The 17,041-nt window shown below is 36.5% G+C and overlaps 1 protein-coding gene across 3 annotated transcripts in view; it reads left to right on the top strand.

Annotated features, from left to right (window-relative positions):
- Positions 1 to 241: 241 nt before the first annotated feature.
- LOC117694677 (charged multivesicular body protein 1B2) overlaps positions 242 to 17,041 on the top strand; it is a 49,137-nt gene continuing 32,337 nt past the window's right edge. Inside the window, exons 1-3 of one of the 3 annotated variants that reach the window (XM_076918810.1) lie at positions 290 to 428; positions 752 to 873; positions 11,492 to 11,589. In XM_076918810.1, the coding sequence (XP_076774925.1) occupies positions 864 to 873; positions 11,492 to 11,589 (108 nt within the window). In that variant the 5' untranslated portion in view covers positions 290 to 428; positions 752 to 863. Of the gene's footprint in view, positions 429 to 741; positions 874 to 11,491; positions 11,590 to 17,041 lie in introns of those variants that run through there. The other 2 variants (XM_034485653.2, XM_076918811.1) reach the window with 2 other exon arrangements.

The raw sequence follows: 17,041 nt of genomic DNA, 5'->3' as shown, positions 1-17,041 counted from the left end.
GTCCGGGTTGACAAAAGAAAGAACTAGAAGTCTGGTGGGATGCCGGACCAGGTTGAGCGCAGTTATCCTGAGCGCACGTGAAGCATCTAAGGGGGAGGGACCTAAGCTTTAGCTCTCGGACTCCACCGCCCCCAAGCGACCGGAACCTTCCTAACCGAAGCTACTCAGCCTTGTTGGCGTCGTCCCAGTCCCGCCTCTCTGGCTCGTGGGACTCCACCCACCACGGGTTCTAAACCGAAACAGGAAGTGGGCTAGGATCCCTCGAAACCGGCGACAACCGGCACCCTCCGCACGCCCTAACGGCCCGCGACCCGCGACTCGCGGGTACCCAGCCCTTGTCCCGCGTGTTATCTGCCCCTCCCCTCCTCCCGCCCCGTGAACTCCAGAGGTCATGTCGAACATGGAGAGTATCCTTTCCGTCGGTCAAGGTGCTACCAGGGCCTTGGGGGCCGGGGGAGGGAGAAGGCTGGGGGCCGGGGACACGCCCAGGGGCTTGACCTTTTGGGCCCGCACGTGGGGCGAGGGCGCTGTGGCACGGATGGGTAGGCAGGCTCCTGCGGCCTGGGGTTGGCTCCCCCCCCCCCCCCCCCCCCCCGCTGGTTGCCTCCGCCGCCGCTGCCACTGCCGCCATCCTCGAATGTGGGGAGGGTCAGAGGAGCCTGTGGACAGATAATTGAACCCGTACCGCCTCTTGTTGAAGATTTCTGTCACCTGCCTTATCAGTGAATTTTGGCCTCTTTGAAATTGACAGGGAATGGTGCCAGAACCGAGGGGAGGCGACTGGAGTTTGCCTATGGCTCAGGGCGGAGATGTAGGTTCTGAACGCGTACGTGGACAAACGGCGTTTGGCGAATTGCCCTTTAATGACTGCAGGTGACTGCTGATGAGGTTGAGCGATTGCTAGGAACCTCCGAACTAACTGTGCTTGCTTTCTGTTCCCGCTGCATGCTAATTTAACACTTGAAGAAACTCGGGTTATTCATGAAGCCATGAAGTCCATCAGCCAAGCCTGTATGGCCACTTGGGCAATTTGTATCGGCTAAAAATAAAGCCACCTGGTGATGTCATGAACACATTTTTTTTTCACTGCTAAAATTTCGTCACAATAGCACCACATTTTGTCATAATTTTTACTTTTTCCAGAGGTTGGCTTTAGAGAAATAAAATAAATTGCTTTTTCTTCCACTCCAAGGTAGCAAAAAAAAAAAAAAAAAAAAAAAAAAAAAAAAAAAAAAAAAAAAAAAAACAATGGATAATGCTATTTGTTCATGTTAGAAGCTCCTTTGACACTATTAGTTATAAGCCCGAAATACAGGTAAATATTTTGATGGGTTAAATTTTATGTCATCCATAAATCTTGCTAACATAACTGTGCAGCACTAGCCAGGCTATGCTGAAGATTAAAATGCTAGGCTGGAGGAATGATGCAGATCATGAAAAGATGATGACCAAGATAGGTCCAGTTTCTACTGCATGTAAAAAAAAAGTAGTGACTGTAGTATAGTTTCAGTAGTAGCATAAAGTGAAGAGCAGGGAATTCTGAGTCAAAAGATCAGTTTTATTTCCCAAGTTCCTTAAAATAACAATCTTCTGAATTAAGGCATGGCTTTCCTCCTCTGTCACCCACTTGACTCACTTGGGAAGCATATTATGTCACCTTTCAACTCTAGAAAGGTATTTTTAAAGTAAAAGGAAATGGTAGTGCCTACCAAATTGTATTTTGGGGCATATTCTGAAGTATGGGAGATTTGAGTAGCTTAAAAAAATACCTTTTTTTTTTCTTAGAAATTTTGAAAGGATTAGGGGCAATAGCTCTGAAAGTTTTTATTTCTTGTTCTGAAAATATAGAGGCATGTTATTTTTATTTTGTCTAGCCTGCCTTGTATTCCCAATAACAAAATAGGTAGTAACTATTTTTTTCAATGAAAAGTATTAATGTGTTCATTTTTAACTCCCAGAGGCCAATTAGTGCTGCTCCTATTTACATGGCTATGGGCTCATCCACTAAGGCATGGGCAACCTAGCAGTAGCAACCATTTGAAGAAAAGTGATTTCACTCAACCCCAATAGCATCAACTGCCAGTACCTCCTCAGCTAGAGGTGGGGCCTCAGCAGCACCTCTCCTATCAGTGCTTGGATTTTAATGAGCTTGAACTTGTGTAGATATTGTACAAGTAACCACAACTTTCTGGGTGTTTTTGTGTATGTACAACAGCCAAGTCAGGTCCAGAAAACTGTATTGTATAATACTGCTCAAAAAACATCAATATAAATAACTGCTGTACCTAATAACAATGACCTGCTCTTCACTGTTATATAAAGTAGTAAGGTTTAACTTGATGCAAACCATATGATTACTTGCTTCATTTATGTGTAAACCAGACCTCCCCCCCCCACACACATACAAAATATAGAGGTAGGAAATACTATGGACTCAGACCTATCTTGCATAAATAACATGAAGTAAAATTTGAAGAACACCTTGAAACCCTTTTATAAAATGTAAAAATCTCATTATACTGTAGGAAGATTGGCTGTGATTAAATAATTTAGTTGCCTATGTAACTTCTCCATCTTTGATTAAGTATGTTAACCTACTCTTTGTACAATGGTGAAGCTCAGTTTAAAATTTTAATTGAAGCCATATTTAATTACTGTGATGTGTATGTATAGGTATTAGTGCTAGGTTAATTACAGGAGTGAAAAATTAGTAGATAAATAATTAAGGGCTACTCCTGTGGTCCATGCTTCTTTTCCTCCCTTATTACTCTGTGTATAAGTCATTTTACTATTGGAATTCAAGTGTGACTCATTTATAGGAACTTTCTGTTTTCCTAGTCTAAACTGAAGTCCTTCTGAAGTATAAGAATCTTAGGATTAGTGTTTTCTATCAGTTACTCCTGTCCCATTCTGCATCCTTTTACCCTTTATTTAAGCATCTCTACCCTTGGAAGGATGTTTACTTAACTCTTTCCTCTGACTATGAATTCCTGGGGAATGGGACCATTCAAATGCTCATTTGCATACATAGTAGACAAAAATGAACAAATGACTTTCTATTCATAGTTAATTATTAATATATTTGAATTGGGGTCTTTATTATAGACCAAATCATGTAGTGGATACGTGAAATTAAACATGCTACTTTTCTCTTTTAGCAGCTTTTGATCTGGGGCAGAGGTCACACATACGTGAACCTAAATACCAGTGCAAAGTAACTCCAAATTCAGATGACTGCTGATGTGTGGACTTAGTAAATGTTTTAAGATTATATGCACAGTTTTGAATATTACTATGTGTATTTTTCTGGAGACATTATCTGTAGCTATAATAGTTTTAGGCATTCTGACTTGAGGGAGGTTACAGACCAATGAAGGAGATAATAAGTACTGGACATACTCTTAAGTTCAAAAAGGTAATGAAGGACTGCTATCACCTGGGGCTGTATTGCACACAGGGATAGCTAGCTCCTTAAAAATAAAAATAGCTGTTAGTCATTGCAGATCTTATGAATCACTTTAAATCCTAAAACAAAACAAGTCACATACCTGGATCAGACTTCCCAGCATTGATACATTATGTTGTGTTTTTATCAAGGCACTATCAACATAAGCAACTATCCTTGCTTCAAAGGAGATGACAGAGTTGAATTCTGAAGCCAAGTATGATTAACCATGCCTTAGGAACATAGATTCAGTTTACCCCAAATTGCTAATAGTTTAGTGGAGTTTTTATAGCAAAAGAAGCAAGTTATAAATCAAGGCTTTTTTGCAGTGTGTCGTTGAAAACATCAGGTGGGTGGGTACAGCACAGTAGACAAATCTCAGCTCTAGGACTTAAGAACACTTAGCTTTCTGGTTGGTGAAGCGCCTGGTCTGTTAATAAATTTCAAAAGGTTTTATCTCTTAGTCACAGGATGTTAGGCCAGACAGAGGTGGACAAGGAAGGGCTGTTAAGGGGACTAAAGATAGCCCAAAACAAATTGTAATTAGGCCCTGGACCTGCAAAATTCCAAACTCTCCAGTCATGGAAATTCTAATCAGTTAAGTCAGCCTTGCTGAAGTTCAGTGGAAGGTGTAGCCTCTTTACCAGAATTAGTTCTCAGTGTTTGCAGTGTTTCACATTTGCCCATTACATCAGTTCCCTGCCAGTGCATATGTAATTTATGGCTTGTAGAATCAACAGAATGCTGTCTTTAACAAGAATTATGAAATGTTATTTTGAGGTCATCCTTTCTATACCATATGAAGACGAATTCTGAGATTCTCTGTAACAGTTAGTATGACCTAAGAGATAAGCTGCATTTGAGTACCTCTTTGTTTCTGTATTCCTTAGTTACTACCTATGTGTCTGGCTATAGCCATGGTTCTCAACCTGTGGGTCGTGAACCCTTTTAAGGGTGTTGAAGGACCCGTTAACAGGGGTCACATATCAGATATCCTGCATGTCAGTACAGACAATTCTGAATTAGCAACAAAAATAATTTTATGGTTGGGGGGTCACCACAACATGAACTATGTTAAAGGGTCACAGCATTAGGAAGGTTGAAAAACACTGATCAATAGGTTTATGTTTTCAGATTAGTAAACTTATCTCTAAAGTTGCTTTTAGCTCAGATGATCTTGATTCTGATTCTTTTGCTCCCAAATTTACCTCCCTAAAACACACACAATAATTAAAATACTGGAAACTTAAAAAGCCAAAAAATTGGCAGCATAATGTTATTTACTTATCAAATACATAGACAGTCTCTGGTACTGTTTTATGCTAGGGCACCTATTAATGGAGCACTTTCTTAAAAGATTTATTTGTAATGATTTGAGTGTGTGTGTGTGTGTGTGTGTGTGTGTGTGTGTGTGTGTGTGTTCACATGAGTGCAGGTACTCACAGAAGCCAAAGGAATGTCAGATCCCCTAGAACTGGAGTTATGAGATGGTTGTGAGCTAGCTAGCAGAGGTGCTGTGAACTGAAGTCTGGTCCTCTGCAGAGAGGCAAATGCTAATAACCTTTGAGCCACCTCTAAAGAGTGCCCAGCCCCTCTCCCTGAACTCTTATTTTCTTCCTTTTTCTACTTGTATGTTTTCAAGCTCTACTTTTGTTCATCAGGAGAATTATATAATCTGGCTGGTGGCATTGGTAGTAGAATAACTTCTAAACTACTATGTTTAGAAAACTTACTATCAGTTTAAATAGTGAACTGTCTCAAAATTTTCATAGTAAGTCGATGAATTCTATTTTAAACTATGGCTTCTTTATATACAGTAAATTTTTTCAACCTTAGTGATTTTTGAAAAACTATAAAACAGAAACAGTGTAATAACATAAGAGTTTTATGTAATGCTTTCAAGACAAATGTTTTTGTTATAGATTTCTCAATTAAAATAAGTGACTTAGTACATGATAATTTATTAAATACATATTCTATGCCCAAAACTACTAACTTTTAATTCTGCATTCTTTTTAAAGTCCTATAATGTTCTTTTGAAAGTCGTTCCCTCTTAAGAAAGTTTAGAAAAAGAGTTTAGTAGAACATTCCTGACATCCTTCTATTTGGCTTAAGAAATACTGTAAAACATTATCAGTTAAATTCTTCTTTTCCTTTACTATAGGTGCTACTATCTAAAAGTTGACGGTTGTGACTTCAGTGCATTTTTTATATATTACACCAGACACATATACTCTTAAAGCATATTGATATATTTCATGTTTTAAATATATATTTTTATTTTTCAAAGTTTTTAAAATTTTTTATTTTTAAAGTTTTTAAAAATTAATTATGATTCATTGTTTAAAAAATCTTCATTCCTATATAGCTATCTACTATATCATTATACCATAATTTATTTTTTTCATTCTTTTAGTGATGGCATTAAGATTAGCTTTCATATCATTATAACAAATAGAACTACAATCAGGTTTTAAACATCTAGTCCGTGTATATTGGCAAAAATTGTGCGATATATGACTAGGAATAGGTTTGTCATATTGAGAAATATATGCATTTAAATTTTCTTTGGATATATTTGTATTATCTGAAAATCATGTTGGTTTGGTTCTTTCTTTTGTAACCAGTACTTTTCATTTCTTTCTTGTTCTGTGCATGCAAATACTCCAGAATAGTGTTATAATTGAAGATCAAATAGAACAAGGTCATTTTTTATCCCTGATTTTAAGAGGATTTCTAACTATTCATGATAAGTCTGATACGTCTAATGAATTTTTGGTTAGATGCACTCCATCTTTAGAATTTCATCAGGTTGTAGTTCATCTCAGTGTTGATTTGATTGGCAGTTGAATGTTGGGTCTTCATAGACCTTTGCATATGCAGATTTTTACTCTTAATACCCGAATGTGAATGAAATGCATGGAGAGATTTTGTGTTTTAAAATGTTAAGCCATCTTTGGATTCTAAAGGTAAACTTACTATGATTATGAAGCATCTATAATATTTTGCCCATCTCAAATGATTCTCATTTTTGTGTTTAATATTTTTGCATTTTTGCTAATGAGTAAATTTGGTCTTTAATTAAAGTTTTGTTTCTAAGTTAAAAAAATATTCTTTCTTTTTTCTAATCCTTCAGAAAGTTTGTGTGTGGTAAAACTGCCATTTCTTAAATTCTTGACAAAATTCACTAATACCATCAAGTCTGTTCTTGTGACTTTATTTATTAAATGTTAAATATTTTAATGTTTTGCGTCAGAAATTCTGAATTATTTGTGCTTTTAAAGTTAATTTCTATCATAAATCTAGTATTATCCATTTTACATGAGGCTTAATCCCCTGATTTATTGTTTTAAAGTATCTTCATCCATAGTTCTATTTTTCTTTTTACCCTATTTATTTTTGTTTTCTGTTACTATTTTCTCTTCCGATTTTTTTTTTTTTTTTGCCCTATTTATGGCCGTTACAAGCTTATTATATCTTTTTCCTGATTTTATATGGTAAATGTTTACATCATTTTCAGTCTTTCCTTATAATGTGAGGCTGGGAGGCTGGAATGTCCCGATTAGCTCTATTCCACAATTTCCCTGTCAGTTACTTCATTAGCACTCACTGCTAAACAGAGAAGACAGTTTCCCTCATTTTATGTTTAATTATACATAGGTAATTTTTTAAGATTTCAAACACCAATTCTTAAATTTTTATCTTACCTTTAATTGCTTTCAGAAAAGCATGAAGAAAGCAAATATATTAACTACTGAGTTGTGTTCATCTTACAATTTTTTTTCAGTTTATGGCCTAATAAGTTTTCTTATGTCTAATTAATATTCTTGAAGATGTATAGCCTCAAACTACTGGAACAAGATTAGTTCAGTTTTCCATGACATTTTCTAAAAGTCATTGTTTTAAAAGTTTGATTAGTGTACAAAATAATTCATTTGTTTTTATTATATATTTCCTTTTATTATATATATATACATATATATATACACATACATATATGTGTATATCATGTACTATCATGTACATTGCTTTCCATTAGCCTCTCTTGTCTCCTTCCTCCTCCTGCTGGCTTCCTTCCTCCGCTTCTGTTTTCATGTATTGGTTTTAGAAGGTTAAAGCCAGATTACGTATATACAATATTTACTTTTCAAATTCTCCTTTTTAGTTCCCTTTCTCCCCATAAATAGTTCGTTCCTACCTTTTATGTAATATGTATATATGTGTATTTGTATATATATATATATATATATATATATATATATATATTTCACACATATATCTAGAGTCCACATAGGACAAAAATATGTCATATTCATCTTAATCTGGTTTATTTAACAAACAATTAATTGAGTTTTCACTTTATTTTATGCATATGCACATTTGGCCTGGATTATGTCCATGCATCAAATATACTCAGTGCCTGCAGAGGCAAGAATGGGACATCAGATCCTCTGGAACTGATGTTACAAATGATTTTGAGCTGCCATGTGGTTGCTGGGAATTGAACCCAGATTCCCTGGAAGAGCAGAGTGCTGTTAACCTGAACCATCTCTGTAGCCCCTTAAGTAAACTTTTTACTGAGCATGCACACACACACACACACACACACACATGCTAGAACGATATGGAATTCTTTGAATATTAGGTTATCTTATGAATTTTTATGATGATCCCTTTCTTAATTTCTTATACTATACTGACTTGATATTGTTTTAGTTGATACTACTAAACTCATGGCTCCTTTTTTTAGAATAGTGCTTGATAATATTTTGTGTATTTTGACATCTCATCACTATATCTTTGTACTTTAAAGTCCTGCCTATTTAGGAACTTTTCCCCTGTGCCCATGTGTTCCATGCTCTTCCCCACTATCTCTTCTGTTAGTTTCAGTGTGTCTGCTTTTATATGGAGGTCCTTGATCCACTTGGACTTGAGCTTTGTACAAGGAGATAAGAATGGATTGATTTGCATTTTTCTACATGCTGACCTCCAGTTGAGCCAGCACCATTTGTTGAAAATGCTGTCTTTTTTTCCACTGGATGGTTTTAGCTCCTTTGTAAAAGATCAAGTGACCATAGGTGTGTGGGTTCATTTCTGGATCTTCAGTTCTATTCCATTGATCTTCCTGTCTGTCTCTGTACCAATACCATGCAGGTTTTATTGCTACTGCTCTGTAGTACAGCTTGAGGTCAGGGATGGTGATTCCCCAGGAGTTCTTTTATTGTTGAGAATAGTTTTCCCTATCCTGGGTTTTTCGTTATTCCAAATGAATTTGAGAATTGTTCTTTCTAGCTCTGTGAAGAATTGATTTGGAATTTTGATGGAGATTGCATTAAATCTGTAGATTGCTCTTGGCCAGATGGCCATTTTTATTATATTAATCCTGCCAATCCATGAGCATGGGAGATCTTTCCATCTTCTGAGTTGTTCTTCGATTTCTTTCCTCAGGGACTTGAAGTTTTTGTCATACAGATCTGTTGCTTGCTTGGTTAGATTCACACAGGTATTTTATATTATTTGTGACTATTGTGAAGGGTGTCATTTCCCTAATTTCTTTTTGAGCCTGCTTATCTTTTAAGTAGAGGAAGGCTACTGATTTGTTTGAGTTAATTTTATATCTAACCACTTTACTGAAGTTGTTTATCAGGTTTAGGAGTTCTCTGGTGGAAGTTTTGGGGTCACTTAAGTATACTATCACATCATTTGCAAATAGTGAAATTTTGACTTCTTCCTTTCCAATTTTTATTCCTTTGATCTCCCTTTGTTGTCTAATTGCTCTGGCTAGGACTTCCAGTACTATATTGAATAGGTAGGGAAAGAGTGGGCAGCCTTGTCTAGTTCCTGATTTTAGTGGGATTGCTTCAAGTTTCTCTCCATTTAGTTTGATGTTGGCTACTGGTTTGCTGTATATTGCTTTTACTATGTTTAGGTATGGGCCTTGAATTCCTGATCTTTCCAAGACCTTTACCATAAAGGGGTGTTGAATTTTGTCAAATGTTTTCTCAGCATCTAGTGAGATGATCATGTCTTTTTTTTTCTTTGAGTTTGTTTATATAGTGGATTATGTTTCCATATATTGAACTATCTCTACATTCCTGGGATAAAGCCTACTTGATCATGGTGGATGATTGTTTTGATGTGTTCTTGAATTTGGTTTGTGAGAATTTTATTGAGTGTTTTTGCATCAATATTCATAAGGGAGATTGGTCTGAAGTTCTCTTTCTTTGTTGGGTGTTTGTGAGGTTTAGGTATAAGCATAATTGTGGCTTCATAAAATGAATTGGGTAGTGTTCCTTCTGTTTCTATTTTGTGGAAAAGTTTATAAAGATAATTGGTATTAGGTTTTCTTGGAAGGCCTGATAGAATTCTGCACTAAAACCATCTGGTCCTGGGCTTTTTTTTATTTTTGGTAGGGAGACTTTTAATGACTGCTGCTATTTTTTTTAGGGGTTATGGGACTGTTTAGATGGTTTATGGGGTCATAATTTAACTTTAGTGTCTGATATCTGTCTAGGAAATTGTCCATTACATCCAGATTTTCTAGTTTTGTTGAATATAGGCTTTTGTAGTAGAATCTAAATTTTAGTATTTCCTCATTTTCTGTTGTTATATGTCTCTCCCTTTTCAGTTCCAATTTTATTAATTTGTCTGTAATTTATTATTTTTAATCCATGATGATATTTTTAAAATTATATTTTAATTTCCTTTTATGGTATGAATGCTTTCCTTGCATATATGAACATCTGTTTGTTGTGTGGGTGCCTGTTGCCTGATACCTATTGAGGTCAGAAGAGGTTATCAGATCCTCTAGAATAGGAGTTACAGGTAGCTATGAGGTACTCTGTGGGAGATGGGAATCAAACCAAGAACAGCCATTGCTCTTAACCACTGAGCCATCACTCGACTCCTATTTGTTGACCTTACCTTTTTCATTTATTATGTGTGTGTGCACAAATAATTTTGAAATGTTTCTTTTTGTTGACCTTTATTTTATGTTCATTTATTTTTGTGTGCACTACAGTACACATGTAGAGGTCAGATGTCAGTGTTTGGGGGTCAGTTCTTACTTTGAGCCAAGGTCTTTGTAGAAGCGAGGTCATTCTTACTGTTTGTGTTGTATTGTGTATTCCATAATAGCTGGTCCAAGAACTTCTGTGCAATTCTCTAGTCTTCTCCTTCCCACCTTTCAACGAGTGTTCTGGGATTATAGATGCATACCACCACATGCAGCTTTTTTTAGGTAGGCTCTGGAACTCATGTATGTATGTATGTATGTATGTATGTATGTATGTTGACTTGCCACAAGCTAGTCATCTGAGAAGGAAAAACATCTATAGGCAAGTCTCTGAGGCATTTTATTCATGATTGATGTGGGAGGGCCCAGCCCACTGTTTGTATTGCTACCCCTGGGCAGGTGGTCCTACATGTTACAAGAAAGCAAGCTGAGCAAGCCATGGGGAGCAAGTTAGTAAACAGTGGTCCTGCATGATCTCTGCTTCAGTTTTGCCTTGCTTTAGTTTCCCTCAGTAAGGGCTATTTGTGGTTTCTGGGAGCCTTCCAGTAATGTTTTACGTAGTCACATTGTCTCTGCTATCTCTTATTTGCTTCAGTTATTCAGTTGTTCCTTCTTCTTGGTGAATTTGACACTTAAAAATCTGTACTACTCATTTATAACAAATGAGATTGATCTTAGCAACAGTACTATGATACTAATGATGATATGTTATTTCATGACATCACTTCAGAAAGTAAATAATATTAGCATACCTTATTACTGATGACATTGACCTTGGCTAAAACCTAGTTTCTTCAGAGTAGTTATTTTTCTTTTATAATTAATAGTGTATCTTCTACTAACTTGATTTTGGGTGAAAGAAAGTTTTAAAGAAATATTTTTTTCTCAGAACATTTCTCAGAAATTTTGTGATTAGTTGCTTTAAATTATAATATTATCTGAACATTTTAAATTATTTTAACATCAATTTGTCAGGTCTTTGTGCTGGACAAATGACTTTTTGACTAGAAAACCTTAACCTATATTTTCAGAACACTTATTTAACTTGAAGTTTGCTGCAAAAGAACTTAATAGGAATGCCAAGAAGTGTGATAAAGAAGAAAAAGCTGAAAAGGCCAAGATAAAAAAGGTAGACCACTTTTAATATTTTTACTTTTCTAATTCACAAAAGAAGTACAACTAGATATAGAAGGGTAAGTTAATTATATGGTGTCTCTGTAGGTAAATCATTGAGCCATGTAGTCGATAATGCCTTATTTACCATGCTTGAACTTCATTGCTATTTATATGTGTAAGCATAGCTTAAAATTTGTGTACTTTTGAGTTACTGCAAATAAAATCTGTCCTTAGCTAATTTCATTCTTCTCGAGAAGCCCATTTCTGCTGATTCTAACTCCCATACATTCTAAGGTTTTATATCTAATCATTGCAGATAACTGATGTATTGTGCTTTGGTTATTTACTAGCAAGAGTCACAGGACACAGGAAGTAGTTTTCCTCAGGAATATAGTGAAATGTTTCAACACAGACTCAGCAAAGAAAACCCCTGCATGGGGCAGTCTGTGAGATTTAGGTTCACACTTCTAAGAATACTTTTTCAATGCAGTCACATTGGGACAAGCTTAAGTTCTCCAGCAAATCATAACAATGTAAAACATTGCCTATCAGAGAAGCTCTGGACATAATATTATGAAGGTTTCATTGGTAATCATCTATGTTTGTACTTTTTTACCTAGAACATGTTAGAATTCCAGATCTCTGGAATGAAATTAGTTGTTCGACACAAAATACTACTGTTTGCACAAACAATTCAGCCATAGTGAAACATTTTTATCTGTATATTCATTGTACATAATAATGGGTTTTGCAGACATTTTCTTATTTTTTTTCATTTTTATTGGATATTTTATTTACACTTCAGATGCCATCCCCTTTCCCCATTCCCTCCCCTTAGAAAACCCCTATCCCATGCCCCCTTTTCCTTTTTGCATTTATACCCTTTTTTAAAAATGTTAATCAAAGGCTTTATAAGTTTGGTAATGCTCAATCAGAGGTGTAACCCACTACCCAACCTAGATATATCAACTATCTTTGACTGGTGGAGATACGTGAACATCTGCCTCCCTGTCCCCCACCTTCTCTCTCTCTCATCACCTAGCTTCTCCTCTCCTTCTTCTCCTCCTCTCCTTACTCCTTCTCTTCCTCTCAGTACTCCTCCCACCTTAGCTCCTCCTACATAGCACCCTTCCTGTTAAAATAAAACTTTTCTCTCAAAATACAATTAGAGCATAATTATGCCTATTTGTACCAGTGAGGTACAAGATAGTCCTAATACCCAGTCTATCATTTTGTTGACTAACCAGAACCTCTGTCATCTATCCTAACTAAAACACTTAGTTCTGAACCTGGCTTTTTCCTTGGCTTTAGAATGAATGTCAGTTGACAACCATCCACTCAAATCTTTTCTCTCAAGGTAAATAGCCAGGATTGGCTATGAGACTATAAGTTTTCATATAGACTATATGAGACTATAAGTCAGAAATCCAGAATGACTGAGTTAACTATAATTGTGGGAAGCGCAAAGCATAGCTTCTAAACCTTAGCCAATTTATAGAGACCTCTGAACACCTGGACACTCCCTCTACTACAAGACGTTGGAGCATCAGTTCTTCTGCCTTCTGGCCCAGGATCATCTGACAGACCTTAGTGCTGCAGAATTATTAAGGGCTGATTACTCTGTCTAGGCAGATATAATCAGTCGACTACTCTTGCAGACATTTTCTAACAGGTGTATCACATATTGTGACAATATTCATGCCACACCCTTCTCTTTATTTCCCCTCCAACCCATGTTCATTTTACCTCATACAGTCTTACTTCTGGCTTTCATGCCCTATAGGCATATTTGTGTTCATATATCTGTATAAGAGCTAGGATCTACAAATAAGATAAAATAGGCTTTCACTGAGTCTGACTTGTTTTACATAATCCATTTTTCAGCAAACAAAATCTCATTCTCCCTCTGGTGGCTATCGAAACTCCATTGGGTGTGGACATGTATGTAAATGACAATTTTCTTCTTTCAGCTGTTGGTGGATACCCAACCTGGTTCAGTAACGTGGTTATTGTGAATACTGCTACAATAAAAATAAATATGGCTATGCTACATGTTGATTTAGAGTCCTTGAAATATATCCCCAGGGATGTCATGGCTGGGTCCTATGAATAATCTAGTTTTAGTTTTGTGAGAGACTTCCATGTTCGTTTTCATAGTGACTCAACTAATTTACATTCCTACTAGCAGTATATAAAGGTTGCATTTTCTCCATATCCTCATTAGCATTTAATGTTGTTTAGATAATAATAGCAATTCTGATAAGCTAAGGTGAAATCTTCATTTAATTTTAATTTTAATTTCCATAGTGGCTAAGGATGTTAAACATTTTTCTTAATTATCTGCCTTTTTTAAAAAAATTATCTTTGAAACCTATTTGTTGATTTTATTATGCCACTTACTGCTTAGATTTATAAGCCATTTTTAGCAATTTTAGATGTTATCCCAAAATCTAGGTTACTAAGGCAAGTGCAGACTTAGAAGTAAAACTTTTGAAGGATAACATATTCAAGCATGCTATGTTAATTATGTTGTGTACATGTGACTTTCCATGGTTTTCTCTCGTACTTTCCTTTTATTGTTAGAGAATTCCAAGAATACATCTGATGTGTTTCCATTAAATTCACTCCCACCCCTTCCCCAGCAGTCCCTCCCTTAGCCCTTCAGTATTCCCTCCCAATTTCTTGTGCTTTTACTTTAAACTCACCAAGTCTGCTTAGTGAGACTAGTAAGTACATAGGTATAGGACTGATACTGGCACATGGGTAGCCTCTTGGGCCACATTCCTGAAGAAAACTGACTCTTTTTTTTTTTTTTTACCAGCAGCCATGAGTTATGTTTAGCTTCTCAACTAATGGTGGGACTCTGTGATCTGCTCCCCTATCCTGGCTGGGATTTTTTTTTCTGGATTGATTTTGTACAGGTCCTGTGCACGCCTTCAGTAGCTGCTGGGAGATCACATGGGCCCGTCATATCTAGACAATTCTGTTTCACAGTATTCATCTACCACCTCGGGTTCATACTCCTTCTGCTCACTCTTTGACAATGATCCTTGAGCCTTGAAGTGGGGGGTGAGTGATATAGATGTGTCATTCAGAGGTGAGCACTCCATGGTCTCTTCTATTTACATTGTATTAATCACTATCTTCCAGAAAAGGAAGCGTCTCTGATGAAAGTCGAGAACTGCACTAATCTATGATTATAAAGGAAAGTATTTAAGAAGTTTAATACTGTGTCCATTTAGCAAAATAATAGTAGTAGATTTGCCCAGCTCTAGACTCTTGGCCCCCTTAAAGTTACCTGACATAAGTTCCGTCTTGTCAAACAATCTTAAATCTAATTAAAAAAAAAAGTTATTGGCTATTCCCATGCACTAGTGGCCATATTTTAAACAGGCCACTCAGTACTGTTGCTTGAAGGGCTCACAGCTGGGTAAAACTATTAATTATTCCATTCCCTTCATAGCATGCATAGTATCTTCCTGCCATGAAAGCTAGCCAGTAGGGATGAAGCTTCAAGCTCAAATCTAGCTTGATTTCCTCCATATCCTATGACTTGAGTGTGTGCTATCTTCAGCAGTAAGGTCTTACCTTCAAGATCTGGAAGGGGTAACCAAAGCAGTGACAATAGCTTGGAATTTGGGGGGATAGGAATGTATCTATTAGACTGTAATGGCAAACAAATCAGAAACGGGTAACTTATCTGTTACTGGATATTTTGTTTTGTAGCCTATGGTGTTTGAGAGAGGCATTGTCAGTCCCTCCTCGTCCCCATTATAGGTTACTAGAGTTAAACTTTTTTATATATGCATATAGTTTAGGATGCCTCTACAGTAGTAGGTTTCCATATTTTTTCCAAGTATGTTAGGGATTCTATTGCTACAGTGAAACACAATGACCAAAAAGCAAGTTGGGAGGAAAATGTTGATTTGGCTTACATTTCCTTATTTTAGTCCTTCCCTGAAGAGAGCTAGGATAGAATCTCAAGAAAGGGCAGGAACCTGGAGGCTAGAGCCAATGCACAAGCATGGAGGGGTGTTGTTTACTGGCTTATCCCCATGGCTTGCTTAGCCCTGCTTTCTTGTTGAACCCAGGACTACCTTTGGGAGTATGCCCAAGAGTAGAATAGCTGAATCATATGTATTATTAGCTTTTTAAAGAACCTCCAATCTGATTTACATAGTGGCTAAGCTAGTTTGCACTGTTACCAATAGTTAAAAGCATCATTTGTTGTTATGTGGTTTTTGTTCTTGTGATTGTTGTTATTGGGCTTTTTTGTTTATTTGTTTTTTTATTATTTGACTGGGGTAAGAGGAAATCTCAAAGTAGTTTTAATTTGCATTTCCCTGATAGCCTAACCACTGAACATTTAAAAAAATGTTTCTTTGCCATTTTTATTTCTTTGGGGTGGGAGAATATATAAAATTCTTTTCCCCATTTCTTACTTATTTTATTTGTATTGAAATTAATTTTTATCTAATATATTCTAATCATGGTTTTCCTTCTATCAATTTCTTCTAGATTTTTCCCATTGATCCATTTCCATGCCTTCATTTTCAGTCTTTAGAAAACAGACAAATTAAACAAACATAATTAAAAAGAGTAGCATAAGAAACATACACACATACAACCAATTTTTAAAAAATCAGAAACTATAATGTACAAGTAAGGGAAATGCCCAAAGAAAGCAATATGTGACAAAAAACATCTACAAAAATAATAATGAGTTTGTTTTCTGTTGACTATCTACTCCTAGGGCATAGGACCTACACTTAAGTGTGTTTTATATACCCAGTGAGACTCCATTAGGGCAGGTTTTTCCTTTTGCAAGCTGTTGTCACTTAAAAATATCTTGGTTAGGGATGAGAGATCATGTCTACTTCAGCCTCTCAGTGCTGGGACCCCATCTGGCTTAGACCTGCACAGTTTTGTGCATGCTGTCACAGTCTTTGTTACCTCCTGTGTGCTATATCAGTTCTGTTGTGTCTTAAAGGCCATGTTTCCTTGGTGTATTTCATCCCCTCTGGCTCTTTCAGCTTCCTCTTTGACTGGGTTCCCTGGGCCGTGTGGAGGGGTTTAATGGAGCCCTCCCATTTAGGGCTGAGTATACTATGGTCTCTCGTTCTTAGAACAGTCTTCAGTTGTGGGTCTCTGTATTTGTTCTCATCTACTTCAGGAAGAAGCTTCTCTGATGATGGATGAATGAGGCACTAATCTATTAGTATAGCAGAATGTCATTACAAGTCATTTTATTGGTATGTTCTTTTAGTGGAATAGTAGTATTTGGAATTCCACTATGTCCCTGACCTAAGAAGTCTCTAGTTCTTGGTCCCCTAGGCAGTGTTGGATATGTATTCCATCTCACAGACTTGGCCTTAAATCTAATATGCTAATGGTTGGTTATTTCTACAACATGTGCACCACTCTTGCATGAGTATCTTACATGTAAGATAAAAGAGTTTGTAACT

Source organism: Arvicanthis niloticus, chromosome X, assembly GCF_011762505.2.
Source record: "Arvicanthis niloticus isolate mArvNil1 chromosome X, mArvNil1.pat.X, whole genome shotgun sequence".
Classification (NCBI taxonomy): domain Eukaryota; kingdom Metazoa; phylum Chordata; class Mammalia; order Rodentia; family Muridae; genus Arvicanthis; species Arvicanthis niloticus.
Note: the sequence above shows the minus strand (reverse complement) of the source record. Positions and strands in the feature narration are given on the sequence as shown.